General features: G+C 46.0%; 2 protein-coding genes across 2 annotated transcripts; both read right to left on the reverse strand.

Moving 5' to 3' along the window:
• Positions 1-5,596: 5,596 nt before the first annotated feature.
• On the reverse strand, positions 5,597-9,939 carry TIM (triosephosphate isomerase). Its single transcript, XM_048675232.2, has 9 exons — positions 9,613-9,939; positions 9,470-9,496; positions 8,695-8,764; positions 7,434-7,557; positions 7,147-7,231; positions 6,876-7,008; positions 6,622-6,795; positions 6,166-6,248; positions 5,597-6,028 (listed from the first exon to the last, which is right to left on the reverse strand). Exons 1-9 carry the CDS (start codon positions 9,763-9,765, stop codon positions 5,972-5,974), a joined length of 906 nt encoding a protein of 301 aa, XP_048531189.1. The 5' UTR covers positions 9,766-9,939; the 3' UTR covers positions 5,597-5,971.
• A 2,309-nt stretch (positions 9,940-12,248) lies between these two features.
• On the reverse strand, positions 12,249-12,827 carry LOC147972394 (BTB/POZ and MATH domain-containing protein 2-like). The gene has a single exon (XM_087524318.1). It carries the CDS (start codon positions 12,825-12,827, stop codon positions 12,249-12,251), a length of 579 nt encoding a protein of 192 aa, XP_087380444.1.
• Positions 12,828-20,529: the final 7,702 nt, after the last annotated feature.

Genomic DNA, 20,529 nt, shown 5'->3' on the forward strand with positions numbered 1-20,529 from the left:
ATGTGCATGAAATAGACTGGTATCCATGATTCTCTAAGGCTAAACCTTTTAGTCAACCACTCATTATCCTCCAACCCAAAGTCTGAAATTATGGAATTCCACTCTAACTCAAATTCGGTCACGGTTTCTGAACCCCATACACATGCGTTCATCCTCTTCCAAAATTCAGGTTCTTCTCTAATCACAGGTGCAATCTTCTCTGGAAGTTTTTCCATTATATGCCACATGCACAACCTGTGTACTGAGGTTGGAAAAACTTTATCAATTCCATTCTTGATGCTAGTAGCTTCATCAGTTATGATGAGTCTCGGCGCTACACCCCCCATTGCTCCCAGGAAGGTCTCAAACAACCAAACATATGACTCTTTCTTCTCATTGTCCCTGGCAGTAGAACCCGCCATGGTAGTTGGTTGCACTGTATCCAGCAAGGAGGACTTGTCCACCATGCGGATCTGGAGTTGGGAGATGGATTCCTTTGTGGTCGTCGTGGCGATTACCCGTGGCCGTGATTGATCAGGCAGATGCATGCCGCCGTGGTCGTCATTGGGATAGGGCATGCTCTGAGATTGGAAAACGATTGGGGAGTGGTGAACTAGGAGAGCTGCTCTCGCTGGGGCTTTCTTTGCAAAATTTACAGGGCAAACAAGGCTGGAGGCGGGTGTGTTTGTGCAAAAAGCGGGCAAACAAACAGCAGGCACATGATCTAGATCAAACGATTGACGATGAGGGGATGCACGGATTCACGAAGATGGTCGGATTCACGTGATACGACGCCCTTGCTAAGATGCTATGAAGATATTTATAAGTTAGTCTCATACAGAATTTGAGTTGGTTGCGAGATCTTATGGGTTTGACCTCTAGCCTACCCCAACTTGTTTGGGACTAAAGGCTTTGTTATTGTTGTTGTTGTAGTAGTCTCATACAGAATTTCTTGTTCCTAAAGTTCATATGCTAGTCATCAGTATAATATGGGCGAAACAGAGAACACACTGAGTGTCAATGATCTCCATCGTAATGTTATCTTGTAGACTTTGAATGAAGTAGTGGCACAGGCTTTGCTTTTCACCACAGTAATCAAGGAAGATTTGCTTCTGTCTTGTCAGGAGCTCGACGATCATCACACCGAAACTGTAAACATCGCTCTTCTCAGTCAGCTGGCCTGTACGGTAATACTCAGGATCCAAGTATCCAAATGTACCATGCACTGTAGTGACCACGCGATTTTCATCCATGGAAATGGATCTCGAAGCACCAAAGTCTGCAACCTTTGCAGTGAAGCTATCAGTCAAGAGTACATTGGTAGCGAATCAACTTGTGGTTGAGTTGGTTAGGTGGACAGTGGTATCCCCAACCCACCAGGGTTCAAATCCTGGTACTCGCATTATTCCTGGATTTCCGGCGATGCGCTTTCAGTGGGAGGAGACGTTCCTGTCGACGACGAGGCGCCTACGGTGACTTCGTAAATCTCAAGATGATATGCCGGCTCAATCTCTCAGAGGTGCTCATAGGGGTAGGATGTGCGTGTATACGTTCATAGGGTGAGTGTATGCGCGTGAATAGAGCGCTTGTGTCTGTACTGATGCTAAAAAAAAAGAGTACATTGACAGATTTCACATCTCTGTGAAAGATTGGTATGGACGCAGCAGAATGGAGGTACGCAAGCGCACTTGCAGCCTCACTACCAATTCTGATACAGTGATACGATCATCCCGTGTTAACAAGCATCTAGCACTCACCTGGTGACCGGATGAACTCATACACGAGCAAAGGCACCTCCGACTCAAGGCAACATCCAAAAAGTTTTACTACATTTCGATGATTGATTTGTGACAAGGTTGCAAGCTCATTGACGATTGATCAATCTCTCTTTGATCTACCATTTTGGACTTCTTTATGGCCACCACACGTTGATCTGATAAGATCCCCCTGTAAACGGTTCCATCCCCTCCATGGCCTAGAATGCACATGGGGTCGAAATTGTCCGTTGCCTTTTCTAACTCATCCAATGAAAATATTTTAGCTATGGGTGGCACTTTCATTGGATGAGAACAACTGCTCCAATAAAAGGCCTCTGTTTTTTCCAAAGTGTGCTTTCCGAACTCGCCTTTTAGTACTTCTCTTCCACTTCTGAAGCAACAAAATTGAAACCGACGCAAGAAACAGAACTCCAATTCCAGAGCTTAGTCCAATAACAACTCCTACAGAAGTGTTCATACATATTACCAGACTACACAGCAAAGATCATTTTTAGAGTCTAAAAGGGTGCATCATTGATTGTAAGATGAATAAAGCAAGGTTTTAACTTCTGGTGATTTACCTATTAAATGGTTGGTGCACGAGTTTGTTTCCTTTTCAAAATTGCTGCCAAAAGGACATGAACAATAGTACAATTCAACTGTGTTTTGGCAAGTTGCAGATTCAGGGCAGGGACTTGGACTTTGATCACACTCGTTGACATCTACAGAGAAAAAAAAATCCTTCTAAGGTAATATAATAAACAGATATGTAGATTGAAGTATGAGTAGATTAAAATAAAATGACACTTGATCTATAGTTCTTTTTCTAAGAAGGGAGTTGCAATTCTACTGGAATTAACATCAAGTCAAACTGTCAAACTGAAAAGTTAAGCACAAAGGTATTGTCTGCACCATTCTTTAATCAACGATTGAAGAGAAATAGCATTCAATATGCAAGGCAAGTCTAACAAGTATAACAATTCAACATAATATGAGTACAATAGATTGTTTGTATAATTGTTTGCTCTCCTTTTCTTTTCTTTAGGCTGTTTTTTCTATAATTGTCTTCTACAAACTATTTGTAAAGATTGATCTGTAACCCCCATTATTAAAGAGACAAGTCCACACAGTCTAACCCCTCATTTTCCTTTCTCTATTTGGATTTTTTACATGCTTGAGAGGGGGAAAATAGTATCATACACATTTGTCCACTGCAGAAATCCTTTTTATCGATTGGTGTACAAATATTCTTACGAACTAATCAGAGCTGAAGAAAAACGCCTCTGTAGGTATCATTGAACCTTGTAGTTGTTACATAATCGGAGCTGAAGAAAAACGCCTCTGTTTCCACCAAGCCGGTGTAGCTGCATGGGTTGAAGTACCAACTATTTGAAGTATTGACATAATCCACATCATAGAAATAGATGTTGTAGCCCATTAAGCCCTTGGGAACGACATTTTGGCAGCAGCCAACAGCAACGCACGAGCATTGTCAGGTCTTCTGGGCTCCCACACACCGATACACATCCTGTTGCATCCCTTGTCATGCCGTTGGTCTTGTAGATATATCCAATTGTGTTGCAACCAATGCTTATGAACTTGTTGTGCTCGTGAGAAAACCGATAAGGCAAGTTAATTCGAAATCCCAAAAGTAGACATCTATTTCTCTTGTACTGGAATTGTAGCAATATGTCGGGATGGTCAACAAAGCTCGGGATTGACCATGGGTCACCGAGATGTTTAGAATCTCCCACTTAGGAATGAATGGCATCTTGATTCCATCGGCAGTCCTGCTGCAGTTGATATCGAAGCCCTATTCGATAGCACAACCGATACCAATGCCAAATGGATAGGGGACCTCCACGTCACCGCAATGTGTTCTGCATCCATGGTGACGCCGCGTTGATGATATGAATGATAGGTTCAGCATGACTGCAACGGCGCCGAGCAGTAGCACTGACGCCATACTAATTCTTTGAAATTGGAGTCGTGAAATTAAGCAAGTATCGGATGAGCTAAAAGGAGAGGAAAAACATCACGAACGGAGTATAGAACGTTAAGCAGAGAAACCCAAGAACCCTTTTAAAAAAAAATCTGCAAGAAACCCAAGAACTTGATAAGCCAGTACTTGAATCCCGAACGGAAGCACGTACCTCCACTATACATTCGTGATCGAGTTGGCGAGCTAATTCAAGGGAGCGCCGCGGCCTTCCAACCGGGGCAGAGGACGAGGCTGTAGGTATGTATGTGGCTGACAACCTGCGCGGCTTTCAAACATGGTGGCTCCTTTTGGAAAAGGCTCGGCGTGGAGACCCCAACCGTGTCATTCGTGTCATACATATGCAACTTTGACAAAGGGCTGCGAGCTTTACTTCACAGATGTGTTGCGTGTACATTTGGTTTTAACAAATTTGAGATCTTTTTTTTGTTTGGACTTGCAGCTTTTGTCATTTTAAATACGTTTTCAATACACTATAGATTAATATACACTACTGTCAAAAACGCTTTTATATTATGAGACGGAGGGAGTAATCTGTTTTTCTCAACACGTAGTATTTTTTTGAAACGGAGGCAAAAGATTTGCCTCATTCATTAATTAAATAGAAGAGAGTTGTCTAATTAATTAATGAAAAACCGGGCGAAAATCATTGCCATCCCAAACTCTGAGAAATGACACCAACTTCGCTAAAGGCGATCATCGAACCAACCAACCAAGAATAGGGCGTGCGGAATCACATGGGGGTGTTTGGTTTCCTGGTTTGCATGTGGCTCGCACCCGCCATGTAAAATTTGGGTGGTTTGATAGGCTGCATGGGCTGGTGAGCCTGGTCCGTGGATGCAAAAGGAGGCCTCCCAGCCAGGCCGAGGGAAACGCAAGTTTCTCGCGTTTCTCGCATGCAGGCTCTGGCTCGTTCGCTTTTCTTCTACTATCTTTCATCTCTTCGCCGCTAGACCAAATGCCGCCGTTGTCGTCCTCAACCAACGATCGCCGCCGCCCTCGTCAAACTCTATTGTCCTCGTTCAACCTCCACCAAGCACTGCCATTGTCCTCGACCAAACGTCGTCGTTGTCGTCGCCGCCGCCGTGGTCCTCGACCAAGTGCTGTCGCCGTCGTCGTCCACGACCAAGTTTAGCCGCGCGCCGCCATCGTCCTCGATAAGTGTCTTCGCCGTCGTCCTCGACCAAGGGTAGCCGCTGCCGTCCTCGACCAAGTGGCGTCGCCGTCGTCGTCGTCGTCCTGGACCAAGCGTCGCCGCCGCCGCTGTCCTCGACCAAGTGCCGTCGCCATCGTCGTCGACCAAGCGTTGCAGCCACCGTCGACCTCGACCAAGCATCGTTGCTGCCGTCCTCGTCCTGCCGTCTGGAGCCGCCGAGCTCCGGGTCTCGTCGCCCGGCGCTGCTGCGTCACAGCGTTCCTCACTGAAGGAAACGATCGGTTGCATTTGCACGGTGACTCAGTGTGCGAGATAGCTGGAGCAGTGCAGTTTTGGTCATGACTGGCGGCTCGAGCGATGGATTACGTATTAGCCATCTGTCGCTGAAGTAGCTAGCAAACAATGATATGTCAAGCCCAATAAAATTCAGAAAAACCTGCTCGTAGTGCAGCAATATCATGCAAGTTCACCAAACACCCATCTCTACTCATCCTTGCATCAGCCCAACCAGGCCAGGCTCACCCAGGACGCCCCATGCAGTGCAGCCTGTAGCTACGCAAGCAACCAAACACGCCCATGAAGATCCACGCCGGACCTCAGCCACTACAACAAGACAGCACAGCTCTAACACCAAAAGAGAGCTACTAAGGAGAACCAAACAGCTGTGAAGTCAAAGCTACGGTGGCAAGGCCCAGTGGCATACGATGACAAGTAACAGGTGATCTTCCTCAACACGTAGTATGACTTCAGTGCACACGACACAATATATGCCCCCCCGGAGACCGACAACAGAACAACAGTTCCACAAGCATGAGCACACTTCAATTCAGGTGTGAGTGTGACCACTCCCTCACGTACAAAGAAGAAAACTCCCGTTTCGTACAGAAATTCCATGAGAAGCAAAATGGCGCCACGTCGTATTATTTGTATTTCTTCGTTCTACGAATCAGCAAAACCAGATCACGACTCGACACGATTCACGGTTCACGTGGAGCACCTATCTCACGCTTTTTCGACGCGGTAGCCAGGCTGCCTCTCTTTCTCATCACTTATTTCTACCATGGAGGTGGTGGTCTCACATCAGGCTGTAACTTTCTTCGACGTCACTGAGTTGCAGATGGTGGCAAAGTCCGGACCCTGCAAAACACCCAAATATTTTGCTTAGGAGATTTGAGATGATAAAGCAGAGACATGCAACAACTGAGAACACAAGGCATTAGTTTCCTAAGTTCATCTCTTTTGTCTGAATGAAAATAGATGCCAATTTCTCATACCTTCAAAGAGGCACCGCCGACAAGGAAGCCATCAATATCTTCCTTCTTTGCTAGCTCTGCACAGTTTGCTGCGTTTACAGAACCTGCAACGGAAGCATAGGGGAGATGGTCATATCATAGGATTTACGAGCCTTGTTAACCATTACCAAAGTATTGACTGTAACCTAAAAGTCTAATGCCTTGGAAGGTGAAATCAGAGGTTGGGAATTTCTCTGACTGGGGCTTCAAGATATTTCTAACACGCCAAAAAATAACAAGAAAAATATGCCTCCAGTAGCTCAGATACGATAGCAGGAAGGGGGTAGTAGCTTTGCTATGAGGCTATTAAGATATTTATGAGTCACCATGTGATACTAAATTTATGGTTCCTAAGTTCATCTTCCAGTCATCAGTTTAATATATGGGTGAAACAGGGAACATGTTGGCCCTGAATGAAGATCATTATAAGAAACTAACCTCCGTATATAATTCGAACGGTAGAAGCAACATCAGCTGATACATTGGTTTTTAACCAATCACGGACAGCGGCATGAACTTCTTGAGCTTGCTCAGGAGAAGCAACCTTTCCGGTTCCAATAGCCCACACAGGCTCATACGCAATAACAACGTTTGTCCAGTCCGTAATATTATCTGAAAGCACACATTTTGCAGATAAATCAATGCTGTTCAGGCCCATCATCACTAAACTACTAAACATGACCAAATTTCACCTGCAAAAGCCTTCATCTGCTTAAAACAGACATCGAAAGTTTTCCCAGCTTCCCTCTCTTCCAACAATTCTCCTATGCATGCCATAACCTTAAGATTTTGACTCAATGCATATGCAGCCTTCTTCCCAATAAACTGCATAGGACAAACTTGTTAGATCGCAATCCCAAACTAAGTTACTGCATCACAACAGCAACTATACATCTCAAAGTCAACTTCAGACTCTAGAGAAATGAACAAGAGTAGTACAAAATCAGTAGCATCTGTAATTACCTCATCATCTTCACCGATAACATGTCTGCGCTCAGAGTGACCAAGAATAACCCATTGGCAGCCAATGTCCACCAACTGCTCCGCACTGGAGTTTTCCAATGAGAAAATAAAACTCAGAAATGAAAGCCCAAAAGGAACAAAAATAGAAACAACATTTTGTAACCCTCATTACTTAGTACATTCCAGTAAAACAAATGCTTTTTGGTCATTAGCGTGACAGAAGAATTTTCGACCTCTTGTGTACCAGGAAAAGACAAACTCGACAAGTTCAACTAGCAGTATCCAACCTGATCTCTCCAGTGAAAGCTCCTCCTTTTCCAATCCATGTGTTTTGAGCAGACACCTCAATACGTCCAGTTAGTGAACTCTTGACCTGGTCGATATAGATGAATGGCGGTGCTACCACAACATCTGCACCATACCCACAGCTCCATATATTAATATATTGTCGAGTCAATGAGACAAGCAGCTAAATATCTTAAAATAAACTACATAATCATGTTTAGAAGGTGAAACACATTAACTTCAGAAGTGAGCAGCCATAGTAATCTGAAACTCACTGTTCTTCATAACAGTAGTCTATTAAAAGTAGTTACTGAATTGGTGCAAGCAAACTACTCGTGTCTTCCACCATGAAAATTTATCTTTTGGTGGTACCCATGGTGTAAAATTCACAGATGATAGTAAAGAATCATGCATATTGCTACTGTGGAGCATGTACAAGCTAATACACTATATGCCATTTTTTTTGGCCAACCTGGTAACCAACTAACAACCAGGAGGAAGTGCTGACATGACACTGATGCTCATACATGATGTATGTTGTCATACAACAACAACAACAACAACAACAACAACAACAAAGCCTGTAGTCCCAAACAAGTTGGGGTAGCCTGTATGTTGTCATATATGTCACTATTTTTTTTCAAGAAAACGCAAGAGAATTTTGCGTTTCATTTCATTGAACAGGAAGACATTGGGGGTACAACCTCCAGAAAGGAGGGACAAGCGCGCGCGCGCACACACACACACACACAGACACACACACACACACACACACACATACACGACCGTCCTCACCAAGCAACTACAACTAGGTGAGGAGGTGCCCTCAACTACAGACACACAACGACATTAGGCCCCGCCCAGCAGGGCAGCGTCACCGCCATTGCCAGACACTCCAGGGACGATTGCAGCTCCAGGACTGCCCAGGTAACTAAATCTTTTGCTAGACAAGGGGATCAAGACTGGCTGATAAGTAACTAGGAGCTTTGAACTAAAAAAATAATAGGCAACAGGTTGGGGCTAATATGTGGTCTAGACTTCTGGTGATAGCACTACTCTACAAGAGCAAATGTACTAGTAAATAATTTACATAGGTATAGAACATAGCTGGTAGAAGGTGCATAATATAGTCAGGAAAATGTCCATACTAAATGGAAACAGGCACCATTGACATGATGTATACCAATTAAACACGCACACCCATTGCACAGGTCATAACGAAAGGAAGCTTAGGATATGCGTAGAAGAAGCAAATGAGCTTACCTACATCGCTTTCGAGTGTGGCAGCATTCAAATCAGAGACAAGCTTGCTAATGGATTCCTTTGTTCCATTCTAGAGTGAGGGACAAGAAGAGAAATCAGATATTAATCCAGAAAATTCCAAGATACCTGACCGAAACATTAAGCAACGTAACTTTATATGGTCAACAAAAGCTCCCTATAAATATGAAGCAAAATCAGAGACATAAAAGCATAGGAAGGCTCCCCCCAATCATGTACATGCCGCCACCTGAATACATTCGGATGGCAACGACCAACACCCTAGCTGCTGCAACCCCTTGCACTGATTGATGGCCGCCCCCTGCTGAATGCCTTAATCTATGGCATCTCTTATGTCATGATTAAAACAACACAGTGACAATAATAACTAGCAGCATTCCTCTGTTCCTTAAGTCATCGAATGCCCCTCAAATCTGGACATCTTTTGGAATCTGATGAAGGCTATCAAGGGACAGCAGAGACGGAAGTTGCAAAACTAGGCGGCACGGCACGAAAAGCAACTCTAATACTGGGAGAGGACATCAGTACGGTGTATAGCACGATGTCTGCATGAACGAATAGGGACAAACGAAATCCCCCCAAGGCGACAACCACAATGCCGCCGCGAGGATTAAAAAAACGTCACGCGGGGCGCAAGGGGAATCTCCACCGCCACCGACACCGCCGTACTCGAGATTCCCCATCGCGCGGTGCCGACGCGTCAAGCCCGTGCGCGCAAAGCCGGTGGGATTGTGAGGAGAGCGGGGGGGTTACTTACGCACTTCCAGTTGCCTCCGACGAAGAACTGCAAAACGACATCAGGGGAGGGAGTTATCAGGCGCGAGCAATGACTTTCACCGGGGAAATATTACGGGTAGAGGGGAGGGCAAGAGGGCGGGGATTGGAGGCGCGCGGCGGTACCTTTCCGGATCCGGCCATGGCGACGAGGCGCTGCGCGCGGCGGCGGGAGCAGCCGAGGCGGAGCTGGTGGTTCTGGTGGTGGTGCTGCGGGGCCGGTGCGGCAGCGGCGAGGCGGGAGAGGTGGGAGGAGGCGAGGGACGACGGCGCCGCCATTCTCTTCTCCCTGAATCAAATCTCTGCGTCGCGCGCTCCTGTGGTGGTGCGGTTGGTGGGCGAGGGAGGGAGGCTCTGACGATGATGCGCGCAGCAGCCACCACACCAACCAGGGGAGGGAGAGGGCGCACGGGGGAGCAGAGGAAAAGGGGAAGGCGAGGGCGACCCGTGCGGCCACGGTGGCTTTGTGTATGGCCGGCCGCCTCCGCCCGCGCCTTATCGGCCCACGGATAGGGTGCCGAGGGCCGAGGATCCCCCTACGTTCGCAACGGCTGTACCTACCAGGGCCGGGCCGGGCCGGATGCTGAGGGCGACAGGCCACCGCGCGCCCTGGCCCCTGAAAACCCACGCAAGGGGATGAAAGGAACTGCTCTGTCCGTCCATCTCTGATGCCTACTTCTCCGGCAATGTACGAGGTAGAGGCTCAAACTTGGGTGTCAGAGAGACCATGGTTAGGGTTTTTTCTTGAAAGAAAAAGCATCCCATCAAGGGTCAAGTCTTTTGGTATTGGTGCTCGCGTTTTTCTGAATTTATTTCAGATTTTTTTGAGGATGTTCATTCAATGGAAGAGAAGGTGTCCCCGTTGACCACGGATGCAAAAAACATGGAGGTCAGAGCTTCTGTGATGATGCTGAAGTTTGGTCTGATTTCTATCTTCCTGGGCTACATCCAGATGCATGGTCACGGGATATACTTTGTGACAACCGTTTCACGGACGTATTAAGATTATATCGCTCATGTGGCCTATATGGTACTCGAGAAATAGATGGACTCACTAGGAAGAACACATGAGCACTTATACAACAATTTTGTGGGTTGTGGCTGGAGACCTCCGGAGTAAGGATGAGTCAAGATCAACTATATATGATGCTACAATCAGTTCGGAAATTAGTCGGGAGGTGTTGCCCCTTCACCATCATCTTGCTCGATGTATGGTGCAAACCCAACAAAGGTGTGATGGATCCAATAGTTGTCGAGACAATGCCTTTACGAGATGGAGTGATCTTTGCAAAACTCGGGGTTTCCACACATGTGACCTTGAGGATATCTAATATCATGGCCAAATTTGTGCTAGGTGTGCTTGCACTGATGGTTATAGAGAGTGGGATGGACTTTGAACCTCATTCCCTAATCAGCATCCAGATGTCTGACTATCCCGAAAGTACTTTTGTTGAATAAAGCTATCAAAATTTGGCACAAAAAAAAGGTACATATACAGATTTTTAGGGAGGAAATTTACAGCCTGAGGTGGAGTGGTAGGGTAAGATTTAGGGGAATCCACCATCAATGGGAGAGGACACTTACCCCATACGCTTGAGGGGTTAATGGGGTCTACTTAGGTCCCTCTGCTATGGTGCTTCAGGGTATTGACAATTCACAAACATTAGAGATGCTAGCGTGTGTTATGAGGCACTATCTTTGGATAGAGATCTACATCTAACAATAATGAGAAGAAACAATGATGCCTATCTGTTATAACCAGCCCGAAAGATGGAACTTGGGGTTAGTATGCTCATCCAGGAAATTTATGCTCGGACACTAGAGTTTGTCTCCGCACGGTTTTGTCATGAGAAGAAAGAGAGCAATGAGCAAGCCCATGACAAGGCGGATTCGCGCCCGCATCGAATGGGGGCCATGGATCCTCCCGCCAAAAGGGGCGAGGGGGCAATGCCAAGGTGCACTGGTGCGAGGCATGGGCAGAAGAAGGGAGCATGGGAGTTTTTTTTAAAACAGATACATGAGAGTAGTGACTGAAATTGGGTTAGATAGATGCTTAGCGCTAAATAGTTTTTTGGAAAGAAACATAAACTGTATTTATTAGACACCGTCATTAAGCAAAGGTACAATATTATCCATAGGCTCCTCAAACCAATCCCTTGTCACAAAAAAATTCGCTAACCTAACAAGCTCTTATTTGCTTCCCTATTACACTGTTCAAACATAGTGAGAGAGAAATCACATGACATATAAATAACAATCATCGAATATGGGGGCCTAGAGGATTGGATGGAGGCGTAAAGGTTGAAATAGTTTTGTTTCTCTACTCTTCGTGTTTTCGGAGTTTCAAAAGGCAATGAATAAAGCCATTGAATCAACTAAACAAACGGATATAAGGGGAGTAAAAGTAAAAATTGCAGGTGGGAGGAAAAAAATTGCACGTGCCGAATCCATAAAGAAGGGCAGACTTCCTCTCCAAACAATTCATGCTAAAATTGATTATTGCTGCTATCCAATTCGACCTATCTATGGAGTATTACGTGTAAAAAAATTGGATATTCGTAGAAGAGAAAATTTTTCTACAAACAATACGTACGTGCACCAAAAAATCTGATAGCACACTTGCACCATCTTGTCACGTACTTACAAAAAAGAACTGAAATGCACCAAAATCATATAATCCTCAAAAATATTACTAGTATTATACTACGTTCTTGCGTCTTGCATTATCCTCACTGAATATTATACAAGTAGACAAGAAAGATTTAGTTCTTAAGTCTCTCCCAAAAGTCCTTCAAGTAGCCCTGGACGGGAGATTCTGATCGCATCTGAAGGACGAGGACATCATAGCGGAGGCGGAGGCGGTCGCCGTCGACGTGGTCCTCCGCCCACTTCAGGAGCTCCTCCCGTTTGACGAAGTCGTGCACGTCGACGCTCCACGAGGACCGGTCAGGGTAGATCATCCCGTGAATATCGCGCGGCTCGATGAGGCGGCTGAACGCCGGCACCCCCGCGCGGTCGAGGATGCTCACCTGGCACATGGCGGTGGCAGTCTTGCCGGAGTTGTTGGTCCCGGCGAGGTGGAGGCCAGCGCCGACGCAGAGGCCGCGGGCGTGGGGATGGTAGGCGGCCTGCCAGTCGATGCCGCCGACGCGGAACTTGCGGGACTTGATGGAGGAGCCGTCGACCATCCTGTGCACGAGCTTGTAGCCGTCGATCTGGAAGAGGTGCGTCCCGGTCACCGGCTGCGCGCGGACGGAGGAGGAGGAGAAGGAGTGCACGGCGCGCTGGTAGGCGCCGCGCAGGGCCGGCAGAATCAGCTCGGTGGCGGCGGCTCCTGTCATGGCGATCGATGGTGGATACGATGTGCGTACGGGACGTGCATACCGTTCTTGTGTGTATTATATGCATGGGCTATGATGCGATCAGTGTTTCTCAAGATTTCCTTGTGATATCCACGTCAACATCCTAGGAAAGAAACCCTTTCCTAGGATTTTTCACACCGAAAAACCTAAACTTACGCTCGGGGTGGTTAGGATTTTATACAGACCCCTTTCCCTCCCTTCCTCCCTTCCTCCCTAATGTCCAACCATAATTTTACATGTTCCTCGTAAGAGTTTGGGTGTGTTTGGATTGTGGCCAAAGTGCACCTTACCAAAATTTTGGTCATGACCCAAAGATTGGTTTTTGTTTGGATGGTTGCCAATTTTTTGGCATGCCAATGAACTTTAGCCAACTCTAGTTCATTTTTCTTGCCAATGTTGATCAAATTATGAGTAACCAAAACCTCAACCAAAATTTTGTCTAGCCAATGCTTTGGTGGGGCAACCTTCGGCACAAACCAAACACATCCTTTGTTCCATGCTAAAAAAAACTCATGATATTCTGACTGTATATAGTTAGCACCTCTCTTCTGTCACAATACCAAGAGTTTTGCTACACTTACGGATTTTTTTCTTTTTTTTGCGGGGAAACTTCCAATTTATTCATTTTTGATCATGGCAGTACAACGAACATCAGAAATAAAAATTACATCCAAATCCATAGACCACCTAGCGACTAGGTTTACAGTACTACGTGGGTGGATTAGAGAAAATTTAGTGGCTTGTTAGAGGTTTTGAAAATGGCACCTTGGATTTATTTAGGCTCAATTTTGCTCTAATTATTCTCATCCCTAAGGAAAATGATGCCAAAGATATGGAAAAATTTAGAAATTGTGCTGTGAAGACTTTGACCGAAACCATGACTAATATGTTTTCTCCCATTAGCATAGACTTACCTCTCCTAATCAATCTGTCTTTATTAGGGATAGATGTATCCTGAAGAGTGTTGTCATGGCCCATGAGGTTAGACATACGATTCATAATAGGACTAGTTCTGAGGAGCTTATTTTAAAACTCGATTATAAGAAAGCCTATGACAGAGTGAGATGGGATTTCCTTTTGGGAAATGCTTTCTTGTAGAAGTTTTGGTGAGAAGTTGATTGGTTTGATATTGATGACCCGTATTTTACTGGGGGCAAAGGTCTCAAACAGGGTAACCCCCTTTCTCCTATCCTGTTTAACCTTGTGTGTGCCTGATTTCTTTTCTAAAACGTTGTACAAAGCTACCGGCCATGGTTTAGTTTCTGGGCTTTTACCCAATGTCATTCCTGGTGGTGTGTAGTTTGCAGTATGCTCATGACACTTTGCTATTTATTGATAATTCCATTGACAAGGCTAGAAATTTTGAATGGATCTTGTCCAGATTTGGAAGTTTATCTAGTATGAAAAATAACTTCCATAAGAGTGCCTTTTGACTATCCATCCTAGTGAGGTGCCCAAAATCTTTTGTTGTAAAATTGGTTCATTTTCCTTCCGAGTATTTGGGAGTGCCTTTGCACTTTGATAAACTGAGGAGAGATGACTTACAACCTATCATTTATAGGATCATTAAAATTATTTCAGGTTGGATGGGTAAGACTTTGTCTTTCAGGGGTAACTTATTTTATTATGCTCCTATATTACTAGCAATCTTGCTTATCTAATGTCTATGATTAAATCTCTCAAATGGATAATTAATGTCATTAACTTTCAAATGAAACACTTCTTCCGGGGAATATGGATGATTCTCACAAGTACCATTTGGCCTGTGGGGTTTTGGTTTCTAGGAAGAAGAAATTTGGTGGTCTAGGTGTCTCTAATCTGGGGATTTTAACATGGCTTTACTTGCCTCTTGGGTAAGAGATATTTTGAGAGTGGGGATAAAGATTGGGAAAGGATTTTGGATTTTAAATATATTACTCTACCTTTTTGTTCTCTAAACCTTGGCAATGGTTCTCCTCTTTGGAAGAGTGTTACTTGGGTTTCAATGCTTCTAGGACCTTTTAGAGCATCTCCAACCGTTGGCCCCCCAGGCGGCTCGTAAAATCGCCGCCTGGGGGCGAACCGGCGCTAAAATCGGCCTGGGGGCTTTCGGGTTCCCAGCCGCCGGCCCCAGGGTCGCCCCCAGAAGGCGTGTTTAATACTTTTTGAAAAGGAATTCGGCTAAAATCCGGCAAACGGAACAAAGTTTCAGCTAAAATTCGGCGAACATGACATTACTTAGGCCGCTTAAATAGTTTTTTACATAGGAAACTGAAAATACTAAAAAAAAAACAAAGGCCGCAACTACGGGGCGAAGAACGCGCTGAGCACGGCGAAGTCGCCACCGTCGCCACCATCGCCGTTGCCATCGTCGTCCATCTCCTCCTTCACGCAGCCACCCCTACTGGACCCCTGCCCGGGGTCGCCCTGGCAGATCGGTGGCGGCGCGTCCTCGTCGCTGTCGTCGTCGAGGACGACGACGCCCCCCTCGTTGCGGCCCCGGCGCCGAGCGGCGAACTGCTCATAAGCACGGCACTGGCGCTCCAGCTCCGTCCGCGCCCAGTCTTCACGCGCCCACTTCAAGGCCGCCTCGTCGGAGAGCCCCGGCTCCGTCTTCACGACGGCGAGCCATGGCTCTGTCTTCACGGAGGCGAGCTCGAGCTCCGTCTTCACGGCGGCCGGCTCCGTCTTCGGCTTGACGAAGCGGGGAGGGGCCGAGGAGGAGGCGCGCCCGCCCTCGTTGATGATGATGTCAGCGCTGCGGGTGCGCCGGCCGAGCGGCGTCTCCGCGGGCTCGGCCTTGACGCTGAACAGCGCCGGCGACCCAGAGGAGTGTGAGGAGGAGCGGGATGAGGAGGAAGAAGAGGACGCCGTCCTCCTCGGCATCCATTGGCCACCGCTCCGGACCGGGGCGGCAGGGTACTTGAACGGCGGGTCGTTGCCGCCCTCGAGGTGCCGGAGAACGGCGTGGAGCATGCGGCTGGGGGCGCCCCCACCACAGGCGACGCCCCTCGCTGTTCTTGGTGCCCCGCACCACCGGCCCCCCGTTGGTGGAGGCAAGCCGCTGCGCCTGCCGGTGCTGGAAGTACGCCGCCCACGCCTCGTGGTCGCCGGCGGCGTACTGCGGGAGGGCCCGCTGCTCCTCCATTAGCGATGCCCGCACCTGATTGACCTCATGGCGAAGTAGTCGGGGCGCATGTCGACGTCGGGCAGTGGGGGGATGGCGATGCCACCGGCGCTGAGCTTCCACCGCCCCGGTGCGCGCATGTTGGGAGGCGCCGGGATGTTCGCCTAGAACAGCAATTGGGCTTCCCACTCGTGCAACGTGCGGCGGCCGAAGCCATTGGCCGTCGCGCCATCTCCGGGGAAACGCTCGCCCATCGTCGCGGCTGGGCACGGGGAGAGAGAGGGACGAGCGTCAGCGGCGGCTGCACACGGGGGGAGATGCAGAGCTCGGCGGCTGTGGGCGGTGTGTGGTCACAGGCGAGTGGGAGGCGTTGCTTTATAGCGGCAGGGGGGTGGGCGCCGTGTGTACGCGGGGGCAGGAGAGGGGGGGTCGTCGCGCCGCCCGTGAGGAATCAATGGAAGGCTGACCGGCGGCAGCCTTCGCATTGATTCCCCGCGGAAACCGAGGCGATGAGGACGACAAGGCCCGGGGGTCGATGACGCGGCGGGCCTGCCGTTCTTTCGTGCCAAAAACACTTGCCCGGCGCCCCGGGCGCCCCCCAGCGCGCCGGGTTCGGCCTGGGTCCGCCGGCGCCAATTTCGGCCCAAACCGGCGAAAAACAGGCTCCTGGGGGCGCGACTGGGTCAATTTTTTGGCACCGGCGCTGAAAAATCGTCTAGGGGGCCTGTTGGGGGCGCGACTGGAGATGCTCTTACAGATGGACTATGGGTGATGGCGAAAACATTAGCTTCTAGCATGATCTTTGGGATGGGGGTTGTTCCCCTAACACCAAATTTTGGGACATGTTTATCATTTGCAACCTTATACTTTGTCCTAGGTTTGGGATGGGGTCAATATGAAGCTTACTTTGGGTAGGTGTGCGAATAAAGTGGGCATGTCCGTACTATGTCAATTGGTTGATTTTGTTAGTTATGTTCCCTTGTATGAGGGTAATGATGCTCCTATTTCGATGGTATCTTTTTCTAGATAATACACTGTCATGTTGTTTGAGACCATTAACTTTGGTGGCTTAATTTCAACTTTGAGTGATTGGTTTCGGGAAATCCTATGTCCGAAGTGAATTCATGTGTTCCTTTGGCTATTGATTAATAACACGAATCTTACATTCTTAAGAAGTTGACCCCCACTACTACAATTCTCTCAACATGCACACTATCCACATCACCATCATGCCACCTCATCATTTGGTTTGCAGCCTCACCACATCAGCATCATGCTATCTCAGCATTTTTCCCACGAATTATGTGATTAAACTCCAATAATTAATTGAAGCGGGCATGCTCCATCTTCCATTATCAATGATCCGGTGCGTTTCACGTTTAGTCTACCAAGTACCAACTGTTTGATTTCCTTCTGCCTCTTTGCCTCTCCAAATCCACGACAACCACCTCTGCCCATCCCCACCAATTTTCTTTCTTCCCATCCCCACTAATTTTCTTGGCTTAATCGGTTACAGAACTTCCCCTTCCCTCTCGAGCTCATCTTTCCCTTTCCCAATCCCTCTCCTCTGCCTGGACCGAGCCGCGGTTCCATTGCTGCCCACCAGATCGTCGAGAAGCACAACTGAATCAGTCTATGCACACGCCATTGCTCTGCTCTGGGTCCTAGCATCGGTGGCCTCAGACGCTTTGGACGTGGCGATTCCCGCCATGGCCCCCAATCTGGAGGAGTTCGGGTTCCAGTTGTAGGAGCTTGGGAAGGAGGAGCACGCCTGGAAGGTCTTCCACGAGTGCCCCGTGTTCCTCTGCTACAAGGGCCATGAGGAGTTGCCATCACACATCGAGCCCGTCGAGTCTGATCGCCTCCCCGCCTCCTCGCTGCCGCCATCAACGCCCGCAAGCCCAACCTGAAAGAAGAGCGTGAGCATCTCTTCCTCTTCTCCCTCTCCCTGAACTTGCTTTTGGATTGGCTGTATCTCCTTTTGTGATGTTGTATGCTTCTGCTATTGTAGTGTTATTTGGTTATGCTATTCTTTCTTGGAAAGTTTCAAGTTGCAGAATTGTGTAAAATTGTGTCCGAGATATTAAAACTTGACATGATATGGCTGTTGTACATCTTATGTGTATGGAGGAACATTGCTTTGCATCGGAGCTTTGCATGTAATATGAAGATAAACAAAAAATCAGTAATATTCATACAGGGTAGATCAGTGTGGTAAATATAGTGGGGAGCTCCATACACATATAGTCGATTCTAATTTGCTCTACAGTTTACGTAAATCATTCAACTGGATCCCTTTGAGAAAGCGATGTTAATATCCAGGTAAACTCATCTTCCACCATTTTTGTTAGCGGGATTGCATTAATTTTGCACAAACTGCAGTATCGTTCATTGCTAAAGAAGACTTCTGAAGAAATTACCTTGGCAAAATGCTCAAATCTCCTTTGGTGGTATGTCATACATAATCTTCTTTGTCGCTCCACACATATTCTATTTATAATTACTGGTGTGTTCTAAATGTATCTCTAAATAATCGAAACATCTTAATGTTTGTAGGTTACTTTTTGTGCAGATTCTGCAATTGCGTTTCAGTCATTATCATGTATTTATGCCACCAGTTACTTCAGCATATCGGTCAACAACTGAAGGATGGTGAACATATTTTTTCCAGTCCATTCTCATTAGTCTTGCATGGATCTGAGAATAGTAATGTGAAACAAGATACATTTTGTTCGAAAGTTGTCGAAATTACGACAGATAAGCACAAGGAGTGATCCCTCCTAAAGACGACACATCTTGGTTCAGTTATTGATTAAAAGTACCGTACATGTGAGAATAAACTGCGAGCGTCTTAGAACCTGCTGAAACCTCTGATTAGATAGAGGATAATGGTTGTGGTCTGGGCCATGGTTTGTGATATTTTTTTACTGCAAGGATGTACTGTTATGTTCAGTGATATAAGGTTACCATGATACTTCTATCTTCGATTGTGTCGAGGACCCTGCACGTGAAAAGGTAACTAACCCATTATCTTAATCCCTGATTATATTTATCTCTCTCAAATTAACCTATCTATGTAATTTATTTGCTCCCTTCATGTATGTTTCTCTCATACAAGTTATAGTGCTCTGGATAAATTTGGATTTCCCTGGGCCCGTTGTTGCCTCCATCTGATTTCATGGCATCCGGTTCATATCAGGTCGTTCTTGATATCTCAATGGACTATTCTAATGATCTACTATCATATTCTACTCACCGTATGATTCACTAATTCTTTTTTTGCCATGCCTTCTGCAAATTTGTTCATGGATGAATAAATGTTTGCATTATTTGCCATCCCAACAATGCACGTTTATTGATTGTTCTTTCCGACTGTTGTTAAATTGCGCTATTTGATTTTGTACATCATAATAATGGAACATAGATGATTATGGTACATGGAGGGTTGGATTTCCATAATTTATTTTGTCATGCACAACACCAAAACTACAAAAGTGATTACATTATAGATTGTTGACCGATTACTGAAGCCTGCATATTGTTTCCCTCGCTACATGCTATATCTTACATAGTTCATGTTTAAAATTTTCATTCCAGTTGTGCAATTAAATGTTATCTCACCGTCATGGCTCACTTTACTAGGAGATCTTTCAACTTCTACCCATCGTCAATCTTAATGGAGTGGTTATGAATAAGATATTCAGAGTAAATATGAAGAATCCATTCTCCAACTTTTCCCAATTATTTTTCCTTAAATTTATTTTCCATTTTAGATTCTTTCAAGAATCAACAATGACAAGGACAACCCATCTCCTAATTGCTACTTCCCTAGAAATAGAAAAGATAAAAGCATCTGAGTAGGAGATCTTCCGGCCAAGGTACAATATACAGTTATAAGCCTTTCAGAAATAGTTATCGTTCCATTATAAATATTTAATCTCTTTTAGTTTTGTTTTGGTACAGTACAAGTTCCTTAGCAATTTTAAGAGCTATATGGTTTTATGTTATTCATGGTGCCTTGGGATGTTTGAACATATATCTCAATTGGCAGCTCATGTCTTGCTTGAAGACATGACGTCTTTCAATGCTTTACCATTACTATCTTATGACCATAATTAATTCCTATGTGCATTATGTTTATAGTGGTTAATACTTGGCTACAAGAATTTAAACAATCATGTGATCAGATGTCTCACTTGAGGTCACTATAGGCCAGCCAAGTGTACTAGAATTGATTCAATGCTATTAGAAGCAAACGAAACTATTGAGGAGAGGAATCCATGATCGTGAGAGATTTTTTTTTGTATATTTGTGCAAAAAATGCATTTGTTCCAACATTTCAAATGTAAATATCAATATTCCATTGGTAACCTAACATCCCATTTCAAATGCAAATGTATTTATTAAACATTTTAAGCCATATTTCCTTTTCATTTATTCAATATACATTTTCCAAATAAACTACTCAGGAAAGTCAGAAAGTCCCGCAGCAACGCGCGGGGTATCATCTAGTCTAACCAAAGATAATACATCAAAATAAATACATGTACATGATCCCACCTATTAGTTTTGTAC

The sequence above is a fragment of the Triticum urartu genome, chromosome 5A (genome assembly GCF_056163025.1).
Source record: "Triticum urartu cultivar PI428250 chromosome 5A, HENAU_Tu73, whole genome shotgun sequence".
NCBI classification, from domain to species: domain Eukaryota; kingdom Viridiplantae; phylum Streptophyta; class Magnoliopsida; order Poales; family Poaceae; genus Triticum; species Triticum urartu.